At 41.1% G+C, this 20458-nt stretch overlaps 5 protein-coding genes across 5 annotated transcripts; all 5 read left to right on the forward strand.

The window, feature by feature from the left end:
* Window positions 1-1002: 1002 nt before the first annotated feature.
* Window positions 1003-3687, forward strand: BCR41DRAFT_425833 (hypothetical protein; the record flags this gene model as incomplete). The annotated part of the gene is made up of 7 exons (XM_022030637.1): window positions 1003-1116; window positions 1196-1324; window positions 1777-1833; window positions 1963-2043; window positions 2189-2272; window positions 2361-2442; window positions 2579-3687. 7 exons carry the CDS (start codon window positions 1003-1005, stop codon window positions 3685-3687), a joined length of 1656 nt encoding a protein of 551 aa, XP_021876723.1.
* Window positions 3688-3852: 165 nt separating this feature from the next.
* Window positions 3853-6275, forward strand: BCR41DRAFT_425834 (P-loop containing nucleoside triphosphate hydrolase protein). The gene is made up of 3 exons (XM_022030638.1): window positions 3853-4619; window positions 4757-5675; window positions 5765-6275. Exons 1-3 carry the CDS (start codon window positions 3904-3906, stop codon window positions 6245-6247), a joined length of 2118 nt encoding a protein of 705 aa, XP_021876724.1. The 5' UTR covers window positions 3853-3903; the 3' UTR covers window positions 6248-6275.
* Window positions 6276-7174: 899 nt separating this feature from the next.
* On the forward strand, window positions 7175-10093 carry BCR41DRAFT_374824 (glycoside hydrolase; the record flags this gene model as incomplete). Its single annotated transcript, XM_022026900.1, has 3 exons — window positions 7175-8495; window positions 8612-9149; window positions 9262-10093. 3 exons carry the CDS (start codon window positions 7175-7177, stop codon window positions 10091-10093), a joined length of 2691 nt encoding a protein of 896 aa, XP_021876725.1.
* Window positions 10094-11866: 1773 nt separating this feature from the next.
* On the forward strand, window positions 11867-14736 carry BCR41DRAFT_328146 (FAD binding domain-domain-containing protein). The gene is made up of 4 exons (XM_022021688.1): window positions 11867-12102; window positions 12776-13233; window positions 13340-13912; window positions 14039-14736. Exons 1-4 carry the CDS (start codon window positions 11931-11933, stop codon window positions 14696-14698), a joined length of 1863 nt encoding a protein of 620 aa, XP_021876726.1. The 5' UTR covers window positions 11867-11930; the 3' UTR covers window positions 14699-14736.
* A 1945-nt stretch (window positions 14737-16681) lies between these two features.
* On the forward strand, window positions 16682-19674 carry BCR41DRAFT_362582 (major facilitator superfamily domain-containing protein). Its single transcript, XM_022025745.1, has 4 exons — window positions 16682-16980; window positions 17399-17738; window positions 17914-19092; window positions 19201-19674. The coding sequence occupies exons 1-4, from the start codon at window positions 16770-16772 to the stop codon at window positions 19601-19603; spliced, it is 2133 nt and encodes a 710-aa protein (XP_021876727.1). The 5' UTR covers window positions 16682-16769; the 3' UTR covers window positions 19604-19674.
* The last annotated feature ends 784 nt before the right edge of the window (window positions 19675-20458 follow it).

A 20458-nucleotide genomic window follows, 5' to 3' on the forward strand; every position in this document is an offset into this window, starting at 1 on the left:
TTTATAGGAGCGCTTTGACTGTGTTCTATCGGGCGGAGCATAGGATGGCATGGTTTCACCAAGGGTTATTTTATAAATCATGACTAAACAAATATTAGTTTCTTTGTATCCTTGCTTGGCATACAGTTTGTCCCAGGATGCCAAGGTTGGCCAGAGGACAAGCCAAGGGTTAGAGATAAAAGATAAAAAAAAAAAAAAAAGTCCACATGGCATTAAAAAATTACGATTGCTCATGAGCATTACCTCAATGGGGTTAATGATTTCAAAGGAATATTCTCTCTATGTCACATGATCAATGGCTAACACATGGAAAACTTGTCCACGTGTGAACGTCTGTCATTAACTGAAGGACTCAATAAATTTTGACGACTATCTACTTTTCGCAACATCCTTTACCCCAGTGATGTTGATACAAATAGTTTTATGTTATTTAATTATATTCTTTTGAAGGGAAGCCAATAAATAGTAATATTGACTGATCATCGACAAATGGCAAGTATGATCCAGTCTTTCATGGGATCCTGTACTATTTATTCCAGTTTAGCCGCAGGATCCCTATACACTAAGGTAAGCAAAAGTCTCTGTGAAACTATGCTTTCCTTCTTTTTGTCTATTTTTTGCCTATTTGTCTCATTTGAAACTAGCTCCACTAAGCATCAACATTCCGTCAACCATTAGATGTATCGAGGACGCAAGTGGGTTCCCAGCCTTTTTTATTTTATTGTTGTTGTTGTCAGTTTGGTCCTTTATCTCTTTTACAACATTTGGTTGCACGGGACTAAAGTAGAGCTTCTCCTCTTCCCAAGCAACCCGCCTATTGCCCACTCAGTATTTTGAACATACAATCAGGCCAGGAGCAACTATAGAAAAAAAAAGAGTCCTTTCATCTTTCTCCGATCCAATATATCAGATTCATTCCAGGCACAGTTACCAAACAATCTCTCGTCTTTTCACTTCACCCTACGTTAACAGCAGCTCTCTGTTGACACAAATCCTTACACCATGTCATCCTACACATCTCCATCTCCATTGTCTAATAACAATTCGTGCGGACCTGCATCGACGACCACTGCAGAATTAGTTGCAGCAGAGGCACAGTATCTGTCAAATCTAAAGGTAAAACTTGTCCTGAAGCCCTGCATTGTTCTGTGACACAAATTGGATGGATTAACGATTTGTTTGTGCATTCACACAGCGTGTAGGGAATGCTCTCAGCTTGTCTACGAACCTCGTTCTGACACAAGGGCGTAAGGTCAGCAACACTATCCGTGGACTGATGGAACGATGGACGGCTCTAATACATTTTCATGTCAAGTTTCACGACGTAAGACCCTCCCACTCTTAACATTTGTAGTACACTCTAACTATCTAGATTTTCCCTGTAGCCCTCTAACTCCCTGCTTCATTCAACTCCCCTCGTACCTTGCCCCGATCTTCAACCTCTTTCTCTCGCTCTTGTTTGTCTTTACTTTTCATTTTACCCCTACTCCTCTTGCGTTGCATCGTTGTATCTCAGATTGGGGCGTTTAAAATCTTTGAACGACCTTAGGATGAACACACCATGCCGCAAATTTCGAACCATTCTTAATAATCCTCCTCCTTTTTTCTGTCTTCTATACCCACCCCCTTGATGGAAGAAACGAAAAATGTGCGAAACTATGACCAATATGTGACCCAATATCATCAAAACAGTCTATCTCCTCCCAACTTCCCCTCAGTGTTATCTAATATCAAGTTTTTACTTTTTAATCATTCAATTTTACGATTGGATAATAGGACATTAGAGCCGTAAAAGAAGACACCCCTACTGTAGTCACCCTACTCATCAATCTCGTAAGTACGAATACTCTGACAGGTTCTGTTAATGCTGGAAGGATTTTGCTGACTACTAGGAGCTTTTTTTTTGTGCAGCACATGTACAGCATTCTCATACGCGCGATAAACCTTTCTTTTGATTTTTAGCTTTTCACATTAGAGCCAGTTCTGATGGAACATGGTCGTGAAATATCCAATGTTGTTTATAAGTTAACTCGGGATGAGAAGGTATTTAGATGTGAAGGAATGTACTTTATATGCACTGGCTCAGTTTTTTTTTTCTGTTGCATTAAAGACTGAAGCAGAGTGAAATGTGGCAATACCGACAAAATTCATATCTTTTGGAGGATTTTTTTTATTCCTCTGGATGTAGAAGGCTGGACATAACCCAGTAGAGTGGGAAGGGGCACTTCGTCACCCCTTTGATCATTTAATGATTTATAATGAATGGATTCAGGTATGCGTGTGCCTGCATTTTACATTTTTGCAGAAAACACTCAAAGATTATGATGTTAAAAAGAGTATCATCCTTTTAAAATTTGTAGCGGATTGATGCACAGCCCCAATACAAACGAGAAGGTCTTGCACAGCTCAATGAAATTGCCTTGAATGTCAGATCTGCTATCGGTAAGTCTAGACACTAGCATGAGTGGCCTTAAGACTAGAACTTTTGGAAAACCCCTTGACTAAAAGGTATCCTCATTTTGCTTATTGACTCTTACGTTTCGCTTCAAAAAAAAAAAAAAAAAAAAAAAAAAAATAGAGTCAAACCAGAACCCTCGTAACATGCTCAAGCGCATCAGCACCTTAGCTCGTAATGTGATCCGGCGCCCGACAAATGCCCAATGGAACAATAGCGCACATAGCAATGCCAATGATGTTTCAAGTGCGTCGGGAATGCCTATCAGCCCAACATCAGCAGCCAGTGCATTTCCTACACCTGACACAGCAACCACGCTCGCGTCCCTGGCAGAGTTTCAGTCCATACCCTATAAGGACAATAGCAGCAACAGTAGCACTATTAACCTCAATCCCAGAAGGGCATCTATAGACACATTGAGGATTGCGACTGCAATGACAACGCCTAAGAACAGGGCTGTTGAGGCCTTCGTAGACCAATATCAAATCTCAGCGTATCTTGATACCAAAACAGCCTTTGAATCAGACCGCTCATCGATGAACCTGAGTGGTACGATAAGAACTTGGGGTTCACCGGATTCTGGTGTATCTGGTGTAGGTATAGAACCAAGGGTACAGCCTGTTCGCAGTCCCAAGCGAGCCTCAAAGATTAGTAGCATAGGCTCCATGCAATCGTATTCGTCTTCCGAGTCGTTGAATACTAAGACGAAAATTGGTGCAGCAGTAAATGAAAACAAAAGGACTATTGCGAATGTGGCAACAACGACTACTACTAAACCGAGTACCTTGACGCGCAGCGCACGGTTTGGTTATACATTTGGCGTAGAGACATTGACATCAAGTCAGCATCCACTACCGGTCCAAAAAGAAATCGAACCAAGCAGGGTTATAGTACGTTTAGGAACGCAGTCCATAATTGCAGCATCCAAGACAGAGAGGTTGCAGCAACAACAGAGTACACATGATACGAGGCCGTTGCCTAAGGACTCATGGCGGCTACAGCAGGTAAGATTGCGGAAAGAAAAAGAGGGCCGACTACAGCTGCAGAGAGACCAAGAGATAAAGGAACGCAAGAGCCGGTTGGTCAAAAAGACTGCCTCCGGTCGATTTGTTTCGAGACCATCGATCGAGCGGTTAAGAGCGATTAGCACCAATCGAGACCCAGGCGCTAAGCCCCCAGTGAAGTCTTTGATCAGTTTCTGGGAGCGGACAGCACAACCCATAGAGGTTTAAAGGAGTAAAAAAAGAGGATTGATATCAGCATAGGTTTTAGAGATCATTTTTTCAATATACCCATACTCTATGATGGATGTGACTGTGGCCTAGGAAAAAATCAACAATGCTTTTTTTTTTTTTTTTTTTTTTTTTTTTTTGAGGGAGTAAACCTTTAAAACTTGGGTCTCTCTCATCTGCATTGCATTATATATTTTTTTAAATCTTTCAACTGACATGGCCAGCATAGCACCTGCAGGCTCATGGGAAAGCCTTGAACCAAAGCTTTCCCAGCAAATACTAGATGCGGTCAGCACCATGGGCTTTACAGAAATGACCCCCGTTCAGTCTGGTGCTATTCCACTCTTCATGAAGAACAAAGACGTTGTGGTTGAGGCCGTCACTGGGTCAGGCAAGACCCTGTCCTTCTTGATCCCTATTCTTGAAAAGATTCACCGCCGATCTCACAAGTTAGCAGGTTCAGAGGTCGGAGCCATTGTGATTTCCCCGACTCGTGAACTGGCCACCCAGATCGCTAAAGTCTTGACAGAGTTTGAACCATTTCTACAAAACATTCATCATCAATTGTTGATTGGGGGAGAGACGAGTCTGGAAGAAGACATTGCGACCTTCCAGGAAAGACAACCTGATATCTTGATTGGAACTCCAGGGCGATTGGAAGATATGTTAACACAGAAACGGACTGGCGTGAATGTGAAAGAACTGGAGGTATTAGTCTTGGATGAAGCAGATCGACTGCTGGATATGGGATTCTCTGTCAGTTTGAACAAGATCATGGCCATGTTACCGAAACAGCGTCGGACAGGATTGTTCTCTGCCACCATGACTGATGGATTGAGTGAATTGGTCAGAGCTGGATTGAGGAATCCGGTCCGTGTGGTCGTAAAGGTCGAAGATCTACTTGGAGGGGGCGGACAACGCACTCCAGCATCGTATGTTCTTTTTTTTCCCTTCCGTTATGTCCAGCTTTAAATGTTTACGCGCACATACATGCAGACATATCTAGCTATTTTTTTTTTTTTTTTTTTTTAATGGTAACTGATTATTCTTTTCTCCGCTTTTTGAATAGATTACACATTGGATATATTCTTTGTTCAACATCTCAAAAATTACTCCTTTTGACTCATTTGCTCCGACAAGAAGCAGCGCACAAGAAGACGATTGTTTATTTTGCAACGTGCGCGAGTGTCGATTACTTTTATAAGCTTCTCTCTCGACACCCAATGCTCTCTGATTTCTCAATTCATTCACTTCATGGGAAGATGGAGACAAAGAAACGATCGTTGACATTTAAATCCTTCACTGATATTCCTGCAGGGTCCCCTGGAGTGTTATTATGTACGGATGTGGCATCAAGAGGATTAGATATTCCAGATGTTGATTTTGTCATTCAGGTCGATCCACCCCAGGATCCAAAGGCGTTTACACATCGATGCGGACGTGCCGGTCGCGCTGGTCGCGAAGGCAAGGCCGTAGTATTTTTGATCAGGGGTAAAGAGGATACCTATGTGGATTTCCTAAGGGTTCGTAAGGTCCCCATTCGTCGATGGGGATGGAAAGGTGGACCTGAAATTATTGAGGATGTGGATGATCATGATGAGGAGGAAGAAGAAAAAGTAGTAGCAAAGAAGGAGAGCAATGGTCATTTAAAAGCAGCGATGATACAAGAAGAAGACAGTGCTAAAGGATCATTGGGCAAGATTGTACGTCAAGAGCCAGAAGATGATCCAGAGACTGCCGAGTTCTTGGCAGGATTGCGAAAGATTGTGATGACAGATAGGGACCTACATGATAAGGGAACCATGGCCTATGTATCCTTCGTTCGGAGCTATTCAAAACATGAGGCTAGTTTCATTTTCCGATCTAGAGATCTGGACCTGGGAGCTCTGGCGCGTAGCTATGCGTTGCTAAGACTTCCAAAGATGCCAGAGTTAAAGAATGAGAAATCGGATGGTGGGATCGAAGGGTTTGTTCCTGCAGATATTGATGTATGTCTTTTTTTTTTTTTTTTTTTTTTTAATGATAAACTTGATCTTGAAAGATTTGGATCTAATAATGTATTATTATTCTTTTGTAGATGGACAAGTACAAGTATCAAGATAAACAAAAGGAGGCAGTACGGATCAAGAAATTAACAGAGTATAAGACTAAGCAGGCAGAACGAGAGAAGCAAGCAGCAGAGAATGGTAGCGGAGCTAATGAGAAGAAACGGAAACAGATTCATAAGACTTCAGCCTGGTCAGAAAAGCAGGAGGCAAAGGAGCGGAAGGTGGAGCGTCAACTGAAGAAGCAGCGGAAGAAAGAATATTTGAAGCGTGTGGCCAATGGAGAGATCAAGGAAGGTGACAAGAAAAAAATGTCAGGTGATGACGATGATGATGATATAGAGATGAGTAAGAACAGGAAAGGAGGAGAAGCAGCAATGGACACGGATGATGATGAAGAGGACAGCTGGGAGGCTCTGGCACGGGAGGAGCGGTTAGCCAAGAAAGTGAAGAAGGGCAAGATGAGTGCCAAGGAGTTTGATAGAGAGGTGGGCAATATGTTTAGTGACATCTAGAGACAGTGTCCATTCCCACAATGTGTTGATGTTATTTATTAAAAAAATTAATACTTAATATGTAATAAAAAAGAAAAAAAGTAAAAAGATAGTGCCTGGGAAATTGAAACTGTATTTTAATCAAGGTTTTTCTTTCCTTCCCATTGATCATCAGAAAAATGAGCAACGGATACCAAAGTAGACTAAGTAAAGCATACATACAAAGGGGGTGCATCAAACTCATTGTCATCCTTTCTCATCTACCACATTGTCATCCCTCAATAACCGCTCAGAACTAGTTCTTTGCGTTTCCCCTTCCCTACCTCACTTCGTCTCCCTCTTTTTATTTTACCTTACTACTTGAACACGTCAAAACGGTATGAAGAATAAAGATGGAGCGCTAACATCTGCTTTTTTGGTAGATGATCAATCCCTCATTTGCACTTTTTTTTTTATCTCTTGCCAACTCGACTCAACTCTCTTTCTCTCTCTCTATCTCTCTCTTCCTTCTTTGTTCCTTAGCTGGCACGTACATCTTTGTTCATATTTGACTGAAATTTCTAACCTTCCAGGAACCAAAAGAAGTTGTTTATCAAAGGAATTCAGAAGTTCTCATACGCATAAACTTCGCTTGCATAAAAACACGATCCATCGACTGCAAAGGGACCATGTTCAGGAGAGAGTCATCTTCAGGAATTCCCTTTCATGACGATAACAAGTACGCAAAGACACCTTATAGCGTCTATACTAAGGTGAGAGGACAAAGAAGCTCCCTTCTTTTTTTTATTTTATTGTTGTCGTTGTCAATGACCCGAAAGCTGAATTTTATTATTATTATTATTATTATTATTATTAATGTTTTCCGTTCTGAAAATGTAGAAGAAGCAGCATTTTCGCTTTCGGAAGCGACATGCAGTCGTAGTGTTGTGTCTGGTTACTGCAGCTTACATGTTCATGAGATCTTCTTCTTCGGCATCATGGACAGGAAAGCCCTCCGTTGTTGGACAGAACAAGTTTGCTGCTGCAGGGCCTCCAAAGGATCAAGTTAAGGATAAGATAACAGTGCCTCCAGCTGCCCATGCGCCTGCGCCTACAGTTGGGGTTGTACCTGCACCTGAACCCGCACAGCCCCAGAAGAATCAGGAAACAAAACAGCCACAAGAGAAAGAAAAAAAGAAAAGGAAGAAGAAGGTACCACCGACTCTCTTTGAATTTGATGATCCGGATCTAATTGTCAAGGCTAAACCTCAGCCCAAGAGCAATTCGCCAAAGAAACAACAACAACAATCAAACCCATCAGCGCCATCACCGGTCCCAGTAGTACCAGTTGTTCCAGCTCGACCAAAGCCTCAACACAACTGGAAAGAAGGCGAGGATGTGGAAGAGACTCAGGTTGAAGTTGATTTTGATTCTAATCTTTCTGGCTCTGATGATGATGATCATGACAGGATGGATCACTTGGATGACGATGTAGTGCTTGATACCACAGGTAGTGACCTCTTGCTTGAATCTGAGAAAGTACAAAAACAGGTTCCAATCGATGGCGGCAATGACATCGGCGGTGGAACTGATAGTGGGCATCCTAAAGCCAATTCTCCGTTGTGGGAAGCTCGCAAAAACAAAGTTAAGGAGGCGTTTTTACATTCATGGAATGCATATCGTCGGGACGCATGGGGAAAGGATGAATACCACCCAATTTCCAAGTATGGGTCCAATATGATCCGGAAGGGACAGGGGTTCACGATTGTTGATTCTTTGGACACGATCCTGTTGATGGGTCTGGACAGTGAATTCCAGGAAGCAAAGGCATGGGTTCAAGATGAGCTAGATTTCGATCAGGATGGAGAGGTCAACTTGTTTGAGACAACGATTCGGGTCCTTGGAGGGCTCTTGAGCGCATACAATCAATCGAGCCATGACGATGTATTCTTGGATAAGGCTGTGGATTTAGCTGATCGATTGATGGGCGCGTTCGAGACTACAAGTGGGATTCCCTATGCGAGCGTCCATTTGAGAGATAGACGCGGTGTGCCTAGTCATGATCGAGGAATAAGCTCCACCTCTGAAGTAGCGACACTGCAGTTGGAATTCAAGTATTTATCTTATTTAACGGGCGATGAAAAGTATTGGAAAGCAGTTGAGAACGTGGAACTCAAGATCAAAGAGCAGGAGAGCTTGGATGGGTTAGTGCCCATCTATATCAATCCTTATACGGGACATTTCCAAGGTGGAGAGATCCGTCTTGGCTCTCGAGGCGACAGTTACTATGGTAAGCCTTTTTTTTTTTTTTTTTTTTTTTTTTTTTTTCAAAACTGTAGCAAACAAGACAATGATTCTGGAGACTAAAACTATACTGGCTTTATATTCATACATTCATGCCACTAGAATATCTGATTAAGCAATATTTGCAGACTGGCAAACAGGAGCATCTTTACAAGGAAATGTATGACCATGCGATCGCTGGTGTCAAGAAACATCTTCTTGGGCGTACTATACCTAATAATCTTCTCTTTGTTGGAGAGATTTCGAAATATGAGCCTGCAAACCTCTCGCCCAAGATGGATCATCTTGTCTGTTTCTTGGGAGGCACGATGGCTTTGGCATCTACGGAAGGTCATCCTTTGGATAATAGCGGAGCTTTTGCTCGTTCCAAGTTCACAAAGTTGCAAGAGGATGACTTTAAGATTGGAGAAGACCTGACAGAATCTTGTTACAAGATGTACCGGCAAACAGAGACAGGATTGGCTCCAGAAATCGTTTATTGGGTCCAGCGAGAAGAGCAGATCAGGGGCAAGACAGAATTGCAACATAGACCAGGCTCAGATTTTATTATCAATGATCGTGATGGGCATAATTGGCTTCGCCCAGAGACTGTTGAGAGTTTGTTCTACCTCTGGCGCTTGACTGGCGATGAGAAATATCGGTAAGGAAGGACACTACCATGATTCCCTATTAAGAGATTATGCTAATCATAATATCTTTTACTCCTCTGACTGATATTTTTTCTTCTTCATATTTTCCTTGTTATGCAACAGCCAATGGGGCTGGAATATTTTCGAGTCTATTGAAAAATACAGTAAGGTTTCTTCTGGAGGGTATAGTTCAATTCACGATATTCGTCGTGCTGACAACATTGTATTCTCGGACAAGATGGAAACCTTCTTCTTGGCAGAGACGCTCAAGTACTTTTATCTTCTCTTCGGTTCGAACGATGTGTTACCTCTGGAAAAGTATGTCTTTAATACAGAGGCCCATCCACTGCCAGTTTTCACACCACCTAAAGAATGGATAACCCGTACAACTGGAGGTGTCTCTAGCGGTCCTAGCACTTCCTCTACCGCCCCTAGTGCCGACAACAGCATCAGCAATAGCAATAGCAACGATAAAATCAGCAATGATCAAAAGGGAAATGAAGAATTGAACGATCAAGAAAAGCGATATAAGGACTTGATTGATCAACAAGATGGACTGGAGAATGCGGAGGATATGGATGACGATGAGGAATCGAGAGATGAGAAAGTCAAGGCTGGGGATGATGATACAGGTGTGGACGGTAATCTGTCACCCCCCGAGCACTATGATGGAGATGAGACTGAGATCGAAAGGGATGAAATTGATCAAGGGCTGGAGAGTCTTCCTGTGGATGAAAACAGTGAAGGAGAAGTTTCTGAGGACGATGTTCCAGAAGTTGAAGTGGATTTTGAAGAAAATGGTGAAGATGACCAGGACGAGAACGAGGAGGAGGAGGAAGAGGAAGATATCGATGCACCATTAGGAGCAGAAGGCGAGGAAGACGACGATGACGAAAGTGTAGAGTACATCCAGAACGGTGGCGCAAGCGAGGACAATGACCATGACCTCTTGTAGAATTGTAAAAAACTATATATAATCTAAATAAAAAAAGGAAAGAAAAACAATAATACATATATATATATATATATAATAATGCATACAAATATGTATCTGTACATTTTTATGCACCATTACGATAACAGTCTGGAGATGTATGTCTATTGAATTTATTTTGTACAGAGATTTGAAGATGTGTAATTTGGTAGAGAGTGCATTGGTTGTTCGGTTTAGAAGGTTTATGTTTTAATGTCCAAGAAAAAATGTCAATGTGTAGTCAATGCAGTCAGGTGTATTGACGTTTAGTCATCTGTAATGTGTTCGTTACTGCATACTGAAACGTACACATGTTCTCTTTGGGCCTATTTTTCCCATCTCATTTAAAGCATTCAAACGTTATCCAAACCAAACAAAGTTGTAAATGATTTGATTTGGAGTACCGTTGAGTATATATAAAAAAATCCGTATTGTTGATGTTTCTACGGCTAAAAAAGAGAACATTGGGATGGACATATGAAAGTCAAGTCCGGTAGAGCAAAGAGTGTTTGTTACACGAACAAACGAGGGGTATCCACAGGACAAATAATTGAACCAATTGAAATATCATTTGTCATAAAGTCATTAACGCGGCTGTAGACATAGAATTTGTACATGGACATGTATTATAACTTTAATGTTGACTGAAGAGATGGTTATTATTTTTGCTTTCCGACTATGTATTGCCATCAGCGCATTGACACTATGCTTTCTAGACCCCGACGGGAACGAAAAAAAGAAAAAAAAAAAAAAAAAAAAAAAAAAGGAAAGAACAGGATCTGAAGATCTGTAAAAGAATTTCATGATCCATGATCTGGAAGCACAACTGTATAAAATGTCATGTCAGGATTTATTTCAGGGTGTGTGTGTCCATGGGTCAGGAAATGTAAAAAAATAAAAGCATGTGAATGCATGTTGGACTGAAACATTTTTTTTAGTCTTTTCAGCAAGATGCTTCATGCATACACACAACTGCACAAATCGCAAATAAACACTTTTAAAAAGAAAAAAGAAGAGTACCCAGGCAGGGCCTAGCAGTTTTTGATCTGACTGATGTGGTATGAAAGGGAATAGACATGGGATGTATCTAATCATCTCCGAGACAAAACCTATCCGCATTATAGAGTTCAATGGCCAGATACGCGTGTCATGGCACTGCACTTTTGCTACATCCTGGATACTGTACATATTATATTATGAATATGACAAAAGCAGATGCAAATAATTTATCACTGGCGCATGACTTGTGAGACCCTTCGGGGACCTTCCAAAGTTGGAAGGTGAATCAGTTCGTCTCATTATGAGCTCGACAGGTGAGTGTTCTATTGAAAGATACTCCTCCCTTGCACATTCTTTTTCAATCCACCTGTTTTATTTCATTTTTTTTTTTTTCTAACTATGAAGAAGAGGAGGGTAGGAAAGAAGAAGAATATCCCGATAAGTTGCAATAAAAAAAAAAAAAAAAAGAGATGAGAAAGGAAAGAGACACAAGATGGGTTTCGTTGTGATATGCTGTATATTTTACACGCAACCAACAGTGGAACAGTGGAACAGTGGAACAACACACAGTTGCATAAACAAACGCCAAAGGAAAAAGTGAACAAGTCAATAACAAACTCACATTCACACAAATACCCTTGAAGTCTCCCTATTTGACCTCCCCCTTTTTTTATTATTTAGCTCTTTCTTTTTTTCCCTTCTTTCCTCTTCTTTTTTTCTCTTCTTTTCTAAACTATCTGTTTCTTTTTTTGCAACAATAGACTCTTGATACACTTCTCCTTCCCCTCATCCTCCTCTCCTTTCATTTGTCATATATATCATGTCGAACCAAGTCATCGTCGTTGGAGGTGGTCTCTCCGGACTCAGCGCTGCCCATACCATCCTGGAGCACGGTCTGAGTGTACTCGTCATCGACAAGAACGCCTTCTTCGGAGGAAATTCCACCAAGGCTACCTCCGGTATCAACGGTGCCTTAACAAAGACTCAGATCCGTAAGTGTCCTCCTAGTCTTTTTCATTTCATTCTATTTTTTACTTTTATATTCGGAATTATAATCTCACCAAGGAAAAGGAAAGAAAGAGGGAATGTTGGATTCAGCCTAGCCATGGTCGGTACCTAGAACATGAGTAAAAACGATTGGTTGTAAAAAAAAAGAAAAAGTTCTCAGAGAGTTAGAAAGGCAGTACCGAGTCGCGCTTTTTTTTTTTTTTTTTTTTTTTTTTTTCCTCTTTTCTTTTCTTGAAGTGTTTGCACTTTTTTTTTTTGTGCTGATAAAAAAGTGGAAACCACGCTCTCATCATCGCCATTACCATCAAGATGAGGGATTTGGGCCGGAATGGTGTGTATGTGCATGTGCATGCATGAAATGTGAATGTTGCAAAGATGCATGGAATGCATGTCATTTAGATGGAAATGAGTTTCTGCTCGACATACGCGTCAAGAGTGACTGCAGAGTAATATTTCTACCTCGGGGCAAAAGTCCGAGAAAAAAGCTTTTTTTGGTGTGGAGAAAAAAATTAACAAATGTTCTTTCGCGATGAGAGCCCTCCGACTTTTACATTTTGAATCTTTTGTGTGTGACGTGACATTGTTGCATATGTTAATTATATTCAAATGTGCTTGTTCTTACTAATGTTCATCCTTCTCCAACCTTACTCCCTTTAGAGCTTGGTATTAAGGACTCTGTTGAGGCCTTCTATGACGACACTGCCAGATCTGCTCGTGACATGCTCCGTCCTGACCTTGTCAAGGTTCTCACCGGTCGTTCTGCCTCTGCTGTCGAATGGTTGCAAGACAAGTTCCAACTTGACCTATCCTTAGTTTCCCGCCTTGGTGGACACTCCTTCCCTCGAACCCACCGTGGCAAGGAAAAGATGCCTGGTATGACCATTACCTATGCACTGATGGAGAAGATTGAGGAACTCAGCGTCTCTCAGCCAGATCGCGTCAAGCTAATTAGAAAGGCTCGTGTCACCAACCTGATCAAGGAGAACGGTGTTGTCGTTGGTGTTGAATATGAACACTTGAGCGAACCTGGAAAGAAGGTTGCAGCCTGGGGCCCTGTTGTCTTGGCTACCGGAGGATATGCCGCTGATTTCAGCAGCGATTCACTCTTGAAGAAAGTATGTTGTATACATTTATTTAACTCTTCTTAATCCGGGGCAACTCATTCACGATCATACCACGTGACTAATTATATCTAATGCCCTTTTTTTCCCCTCCTCCTAGTACCGCCCCGATCTCTGGGACTTGCCTACTACTAACGGTGATCATACTACTGGAGATGGTATTAAGATGACTCTGGCCATTGGTGGCAAGACTATCAACATGGAGAAAGTTCAGGTTCACCCCACAGGATTGGTCGATCCTCGTGAGCCCGATGCCAAAGTCAAGTTCTTGGCCGCAGAGGCTCTGCGCGGTGTTGGTGGTCTTCTTTTGCAAGCTGACGGCAAGCGTTTCTGTGATGAACTCGGTCACCGTGATTATGTCACAGGTATGATGTGGAAGAATAAGTTTCCAATCCGTCTGGTCCTCAATACGGCTGCTGCTAAGGAGATTGAGTGGCACTGCAAACACTATGTTGGTCGTGGTTTGATGAAGTACTTCAAGAACGGTGAAGAGCTTGCCAAGGAGATCGGTATCCCTCCCTCAGAGCTGCAAAAGACCTTTGATGAGTATAACGCAATTGCTGAAGGCAAGGTCAAGGACCCATGGGGTAAGAAGTATTTCCACAATATCCCAATCAAGATGGAGCAGGACTTCCATGTTGCACAAATGGCTCCTGTCCTTCATTACACTATGGTAGGTATTATGTTTAATATAGTTTGCTTATATATATATATATTTAAGGAAAAAAAAAAAAAAAAAAAAAAAAAAAAAAAACTTATTGACCAAAACTTTGCTCTACTGATGTAATAATAATAATAGGGAGGAGTTGATATTAACGACCAGGCCAACATTAAGGACACAAATGACAAGCCCATTCCAGGACTGTTCGCTGCTGGAGAGATGTGCGGAGGTGTCCATGGTGCTAACCGCCTTGGAGGATCATCATTGTTGGGATGCGTCGTCTTTGGTCGCACGGCTGGTGATTCCGTTTCGGATTATGTGAAGTCCAATCCAGTTGTTGGATCAGGTGCTGCTGCAGCTCAGTCACAGGCTATCTCACTTCCTGGAGGATTCACCACATCTGTTACTGTTGACCCCAACAACCAGAAGATCAATCTTGAGATCAGCTGGGGTGGTGCTGCATCAAAGGCTGTCGCGGCAGCTTCTGGATCTGGTGCGGCACCAGCAGCAGCGGTTGAGCCTCCCAAGAAGTTGCCCTTGATCTCGGCAGCTGAGGTGGCCAAGCACAACACTCCGGAGGATTGCTGGGTCATTGTGAATGGTCAAGTCCTGGATGTGACAAAGTTCTTGCCTGATCATCCTGGTGGGAAGAAGGCGATTTTGATCTTTGCAGGACGAGATGCTACAGAGGAGTTCAACTTGTTGCACAAGCCCGATGTTGTTGAGAAGTATGCACCTGAATCAGTGATTGGTATCCTGGACACAAATAGTTTGCCAGCTCGTCCTGCAAAGATCTAAAGGAAAAGAAGAGTGTACTATAAAGAATGTTTGAGAGCAAAGAGAAACGTCATAAATAAATAAATAAATATCACATCATTAGACATAATGTCGGGTAAAATACATCCGTGTCCATAATTAAACCAAAATGGAAATCAATTTGAGGAGTATGATAAAAACAAAAAATTGCTTCTTCAGTTCTTTAATGTGATTAATGTTGCCATGCCTTGCATGCTTAATGTGGTGTGAGTCAGAGTAAATAAAAAAAAAAAAAAAAAAAGGGGTGGGATCTGACTGCACTCTTTTCATTGTCAACAAAATTAAGGTTGAAGATTGATCCGAGAATAATAAGACTCTTCTTTAAAAAAGAAATTCCCCACATTCATTTAAATGGTGACTCTCTTTTATCATTAGAATGACTATAGATGAATGATATAGGGCAACTTGTTCCACACTTACTTGAACATGTATATTTGAGGGCACTTTTTTTTTGTAAGCATTACATGTCATGGCACATCCCTATCTGTATAAACATAATACAAATATTTGTATTAAAGCTAGGCTCGTTCCCATCCCTCTTCACTTTATAAAGGTGACAGGAAATTCCATTTCCTTTTTGAGTCACCTAAAGTGAAGGGGCTGGGAAAAAATCTTCGCTTATTAGCTGGTAGCTCAAAAAGGAAAAAAATTGTGCACTTGAGGGAAATTTACTCCGTATATACACAGAATAAAGTTAATAACTGTACTTTTTCCTATAAAAAACACTTTATCGAGTGCATATACGGAAAAATATTCCTTCAAGTGCACAATTTTTTTCCTTTTTGAGCTACCAGCTAATAAGCGAAGATTTTTTCCCAGCCCCTTCACTTTAGGTGACTCAAAAAGGAAATGGAATTTCCTGTCACCTTTATAAAGTGAAGAGGGATGGGTACGAGCCTATTAAAGCAGTATGTAGATACTTGCTATACTTGGTAATGTCCTGTAAGCCTAAATTCAAAATTATAAATTTGTTCATTTCTTATTTTGAACTCAGCCGGAATAAGACGGATGCTGAGTCTGCTAATTCCCAAGCTTTGTTCTAGACAACTCAAGTCCGCATGGACACTAATTTTCTTACTTTATACATGTATCTTTTTTTTTTCTTCATATTGATCAATCCGTAAAAGCAACCATGGTCATTTTATTGTTCAGTACAATTGGTTATTTAGAAATAGGTGTATATATAAAACATATAAATCTGGGAGGTTATATGAGTGGGATAAAAAGAAGGAAAGGGAATGAGACCAACAGAATGGTCGAGGCTCCTTTTGAGAGTGCGAAATAATAATGTAATTCAAATGCTCTTCTGCAAAGGGAACAGCTCCGTCTGAAATGTTCATTATTATATATATATATACATGTCTGATGTCTAAAGCCACTAAGCAATTAAGCGTATTCTGGAAAATCCTTCTCTATTTACCCTTCTTTGTAACTCTGACTTTTTAGTGCCCCATCCTATCGGGCTCAAGACCTCCAATTTTCTTCAACATCTATAAACGCCGACTTTTACTTCTTGTTTACACTTCTTCTCTTCTCTTCTCTTCTCTTCCTCTTCTTCCTCTTCTTCTGCTTTTACTTTATCTTTTCAATCTTTTTAATTTTTTTGTATTTTGACAGCTCTTTAATTTCTTTCCTTTCCTTCCCTTTTTTTTTTTTATTTTTTTTTTTTATTAATACATCTTCATACTTCCTGCATTCTTCTCTCAACTGCTCTTTAGTTGCATGCAGCACCACGTTATTTAAATGACCCGAGGGAAATCCTTTTACGAACCGACAATAACTCTTCGTTTTTAACCCGCTTCTTTCCTTTTTCGCTCCTTTACTCTTTCTGTTTACTTTATAATACTTGTCCCATCTTCTTACCTTTTGTCATTTCTTACATTTAATACAACCTTTACATTTTATCCATCCTGCATATACTCTCTTTTCATTTTCAAATAAACAACTTTCTCTGTCCATTACACTTTTTTTTTTTTTTCCATCGTTCCACATTACATAACCTTACTTGTATTACAATCAATTTCTGATCGCCATTAGGAGGAGAGCAATCATCATGACAGCTGGTTCATATCTCAAGCAATTAATCAATCCTGCACCCAGGACAGATGATCCCAAAAAATGGTCAAAAAGCAAGAAAAACACCGTTGTGATCATTATTGGCTATTGTGCTTTTGTGGCTCCGCTAGCTTCCAGTATTTACATGCCCGCGGTCTTGCAAGTCAAGAACGATTTGAATACGACTCCATCGCTCGTCAGTGCAACCTGTAATGTATCGCTTTTGCCCCATTGAATATTCCATCATTCCCCTCCCCTCTCTTTCTTTGTCTTGCGCAAACAAAAGAATTGGCTGTTTCGCGTTTTGTTGACTTCTATACTGTTCAGTGATTACCATAAATGAAACCGTTCGGCAAAACTGTTACATTTCATCCTATAAAATGCATCATGTTTGTATACATGTTACGCATGCACATGGATACGATCCATACACACTATATTTATACACATTACATCCATTACAACTATACACACGCCTCTTTCCCCCACATGGACATTTTGCTAATTTTCTCGAGTCTTTACAGATCATTCTAATACCTTTTCATCCTCCCTCTTCTCTTTTAATAACTGTTTTATTATTATTATTAAAAATAACACTAATAATAATCAATGTATATATACATATAGTATCTGTCTATGTCCTCTTTTTGGGAATCATGCCCGTGTTCTGGGCCTCGCTCTGTGATTACTATGGACGACGACCGATCTACCTTATCTCCATGTTGATCTTCATCCTGGGCTCACTCTTTGCAGCCATTGCTCACAATATCTGGGTCTTCTTTGTGATGCGTGCCATCCAAGCGTTCGGAGCCAGCTCCGTCCTGTCTGTCGGAGGCGGTTCCTTAAGTGATGTGTTCTACAGCAGTGAACGCGGTACAGCCTTTGGACTATACTATCTAGGACCACTTATCGCACCCATGGTTGGCCCTATCATTGGAGGAGTTGTTGCAGACAAGGCTGGCTGGAGGTACTCTAATTTTTTATTATTATTTTATTATTTTATTTTATTTTTTATTTTATTTTATTTTATTTTTTTAAAACCGTTCTTGTCAGCCTGAAATCGTTTGGAAAACCGAAACCAAGCAACAAGCAAGTGCCTAATGCGTCATTTTGTTTTCCTCTTTTGTATCATATTAATTTAGAACCACGATGTGGCTTCTTTTGGCAACAGCGATCGTCGCCTTTTTGCTCGTCCTGTTCGTCCTTCCAGAGACATACCGCCATCACATTGATGAGCCCACGACAATGACGGAGGAAAGTGACAATAGCCAGACGAATCAGTCAGATATTACTCATGTTGCTGGCAAACTATCGCTTCATAGTGAAACAGATGAACCATCCTCAACACCAACATCATCCCCTGCTACACGTTGCACACCTAGTCTCAAGAGTCCCTCCATCGGCCTTTCACGCAAGGCATCTACCGTAGGTCGACTTTCTGTCCACAGCTTCCACAGCAATCATAGTCGTCGCAGTGTAGTCACACCAATGGAAAGTGCTATGGAATACATTGTACCCAACATCATCCCTCCTCATCTGGTAGAGGAAGAAGAACAGCGTAGAGCGGAGATGGACTCCATGACTGAGGGCAATTCAAACGCTGTAGAGACCAGAGATGAGGCTGTTGAGGCCGAAAACCAAAAGACGGTCAGTACCGGCAGTATTATGGATTGCCACTCTACAACAGCAGGAGATCGCCATGTGGTTTTCCCAGAAGAAAAGCAAGAGATCAACACGAATGAGAAGTATTCTCATAGCAGTGATGAAAAGAGGTTTGAGGATGGAGAGTTAGCAGAGAAATCAATCATTGACGGGACTACTACTACTCCTACTGCTGTTGCTACTACTACTTCTACCACGGCACCTACGGCTACAGTTCTTGTTCCTCCAAAGCGAAAATCATTTAATCCTTTACGACCATTATTATGCCTTCGTTCGCCTACCAATGCCCTCTTGGTCACCTTCAACGGATTATCCCTGGCAGCTCAGTTTTGTATGAACAACACCATGCCGATCTCGTTCCACGAAGTGTACGGTATGTCAGAGACTACCATTGGACTTGTTTTCTGCGCAGGAGGATTCGGATCCATCGTTGGATCCATCGTTGGTGGCAGATACTCGGATTATGTGATGCGTCGCTGGTTGGTCAAACATGAGCTGAGGCGACAGAGGGAGTTGAGGGATCGTGAGGCGATGTTTGGAGCTGGACATGGATCTCGCCCAAGCAGCAGTAACGGCTCTACGCCTGTCAAGGAGATTACTGAAAAGGATGTTGTCATTGATGTGACCATGCGCGCTCCACCGGAAATCCGTCTTCGCAGGTTAGGAATTGGATTTTTTTTTTTTTTTTTTTTTTTTCTCATCTTCAACCAGAATAGTTGACTGACTTTATATATTTATTTTTATTTTATTTTTTTATTTTTTTCTAGTGTATGGTTAGGTGTTTTCTTGTTACCACTTGGTCTCATGCTTTTTGGTTGGTCAATTCAGAATCGACTTGCACTTGGTTCAGCGGTCGTCGGGATCTTCTTTGTAGGATTTGGGATGATGATGGTTTACTCTAGCACGACCACAGCGCTCGTGGATGCAAACTCTCAGAACAACATGGCTACCTCTGCAGTGGCCTGCAACAGTCTTGCTCGAGGCGTCACCGGTGCCATTGGAGGATTTACAGCCCTCCCCCTGTTGGGGGCCATGGGCAGTGGATGGCTCTACACATTCTGGGCCCTCATGACCTTGTTGGGTTCCATTGGCTTGGTTGTCCTTTTGGTGAAGGCTAAAACATGGAGAGAACAAGAAGCCGTCGCAGAAAAAGTGGTTGATCGCGTTTAAAAAAAACACTTTTTCTTTGTATTTAGAGCATTTTCATTTATGCATATTTTTTTTTTTTTTATTTCGCATCCATCTCATTTAAAATTGCATCTCATATCCTAAAGCATTGAGTGAAGTTACGATTTCGTATTTTATTCAGCTAATTATTACAATAAAATTTGTTTGTTTTTTTTTTCTTTTTCTTTTTCAAATGTTTCTACTTACAAAAAAACAATATAAGTTTTTTTTTTTTTTTTTTTTTTTTTTTTCTTTCAAATGTTTCTACTTACAAAAAAACAATAAAGTTTTTTTTTTTCTTTTCTTTTCCTTTTTCTTTTTTTTTTTTTTTTTTTTTTTTTTTTTTCAAATGTTTCTACTTCACAAAAAAACAATAAGTTTTTTTCTTTTTTTTCCCCTCTTCAAATATCATTCATCCTTCTCCAAGTTTGTGCATCCATATTGGGATCAGGGGTAGGATATCGACGTTGAGCAAACTCCTTGTATAAACTTACTATTTCTTCTCTTTCTTGTTTACGTCTTCTTTCTTCTTCGTCTCCTTCCTCTTCCTCATCCTTATTCGCTTCCTCGTCCATGGTCTTCTCCTCCTCCTTAGCCTTAGCCTCGTTCTTCTTCTTACCCCTATCCCTCTCCTTACCTCTATCCTTCACCTTAGCCTCTTGTCGTTGTCGTTGCGATTGTGATGATTGCTGTCGTGCTTGCTGCTCCAGTCGATGAAGCTCTTCTCTTTGTCTTTGAGCTTCAATCTCTGCACGGACAGCTCTTTGTTGGGTTCGCAAAATGAATGGCCTAGGTTGAGTCAGAGGCCTCACCTCCTTCCTGGGTATAGATTGCTTAGGAGGAAGAACCACCGCCTTT

The sequence above is a fragment of the Lobosporangium transversale genome, assembly GCF_002105155.1.
Source record: "Lobosporangium transversale strain NRRL 3116 chromosome Unknown BCR41scaffold_55, whole genome shotgun sequence".
NCBI lineage: Eukaryota > Fungi > Mortierellomycota > Mortierellomycetes > Mortierellales > Mortierellaceae > Lobosporangium > Lobosporangium transversale.

Excerpts from the sequence above, each read along its gene's own strand:
- BCR41DRAFT_362582 (XM_022025745.1), top strand. The coding sequence starts at position 16,770 with ATGACAGCTGGTTCATATCTCAAGCAATTAATCAATCCTGCACCCAGG. Across the intron at positions 17,739-17,913 it reads GCAGACAAGGCTGGCTGGAG|AACCACGATGTGGCTTCTTT; the intron begins GTACTCTAATTT and ends ATATTAATTTAG. Across the intron at positions 19,093-19,200 it reads CCGGAAATCCGTCTTCGCAG|TGTATGGTTAGGTGTTTTCT; the intron begins GTTAGGAATTGG and ends ATTTTTTTCTAG.
- BCR41DRAFT_328146 (XM_022021688.1), top strand. The coding sequence starts at position 11,931 with ATGTCGAACCAAGTCATCGTCGTTGGAGGTGGTCTCTCCGGACTCAGC. Across the intron at positions 12,103-12,775 it reads CTTAACAAAGACTCAGATCC|AGCTTGGTATTAAGGACTCT; the intron begins GTAAGTGTCCTC and ends TACTCCCTTTAG. Across the intron at positions 13,913-14,038 it reads CTGTCCTTCATTACACTATG|GGAGGAGTTGATATTAACGA; the intron begins GTAGGTATTATG and ends TAATAATAATAG.
- BCR41DRAFT_425834 (XM_022030638.1), top strand. The coding sequence starts at position 3,904 with ATGGCCAGCATAGCACCTGCAGGCTCATGGGAAAGCCTTGAACCAAAG. Across the intron at positions 4,620-4,756 it reads GGACAACGCACTCCAGCATC|ATTACACATTGGATATATTC; the intron begins GTATGTTCTTTT and ends CTTTTTGAATAG. Across the intron at positions 5,676-5,764 it reads TTGTTCCTGCAGATATTGAT|ATGGACAAGTACAAGTATCA; the intron begins GTATGTCTTTTT and ends ATTCTTTTGTAG.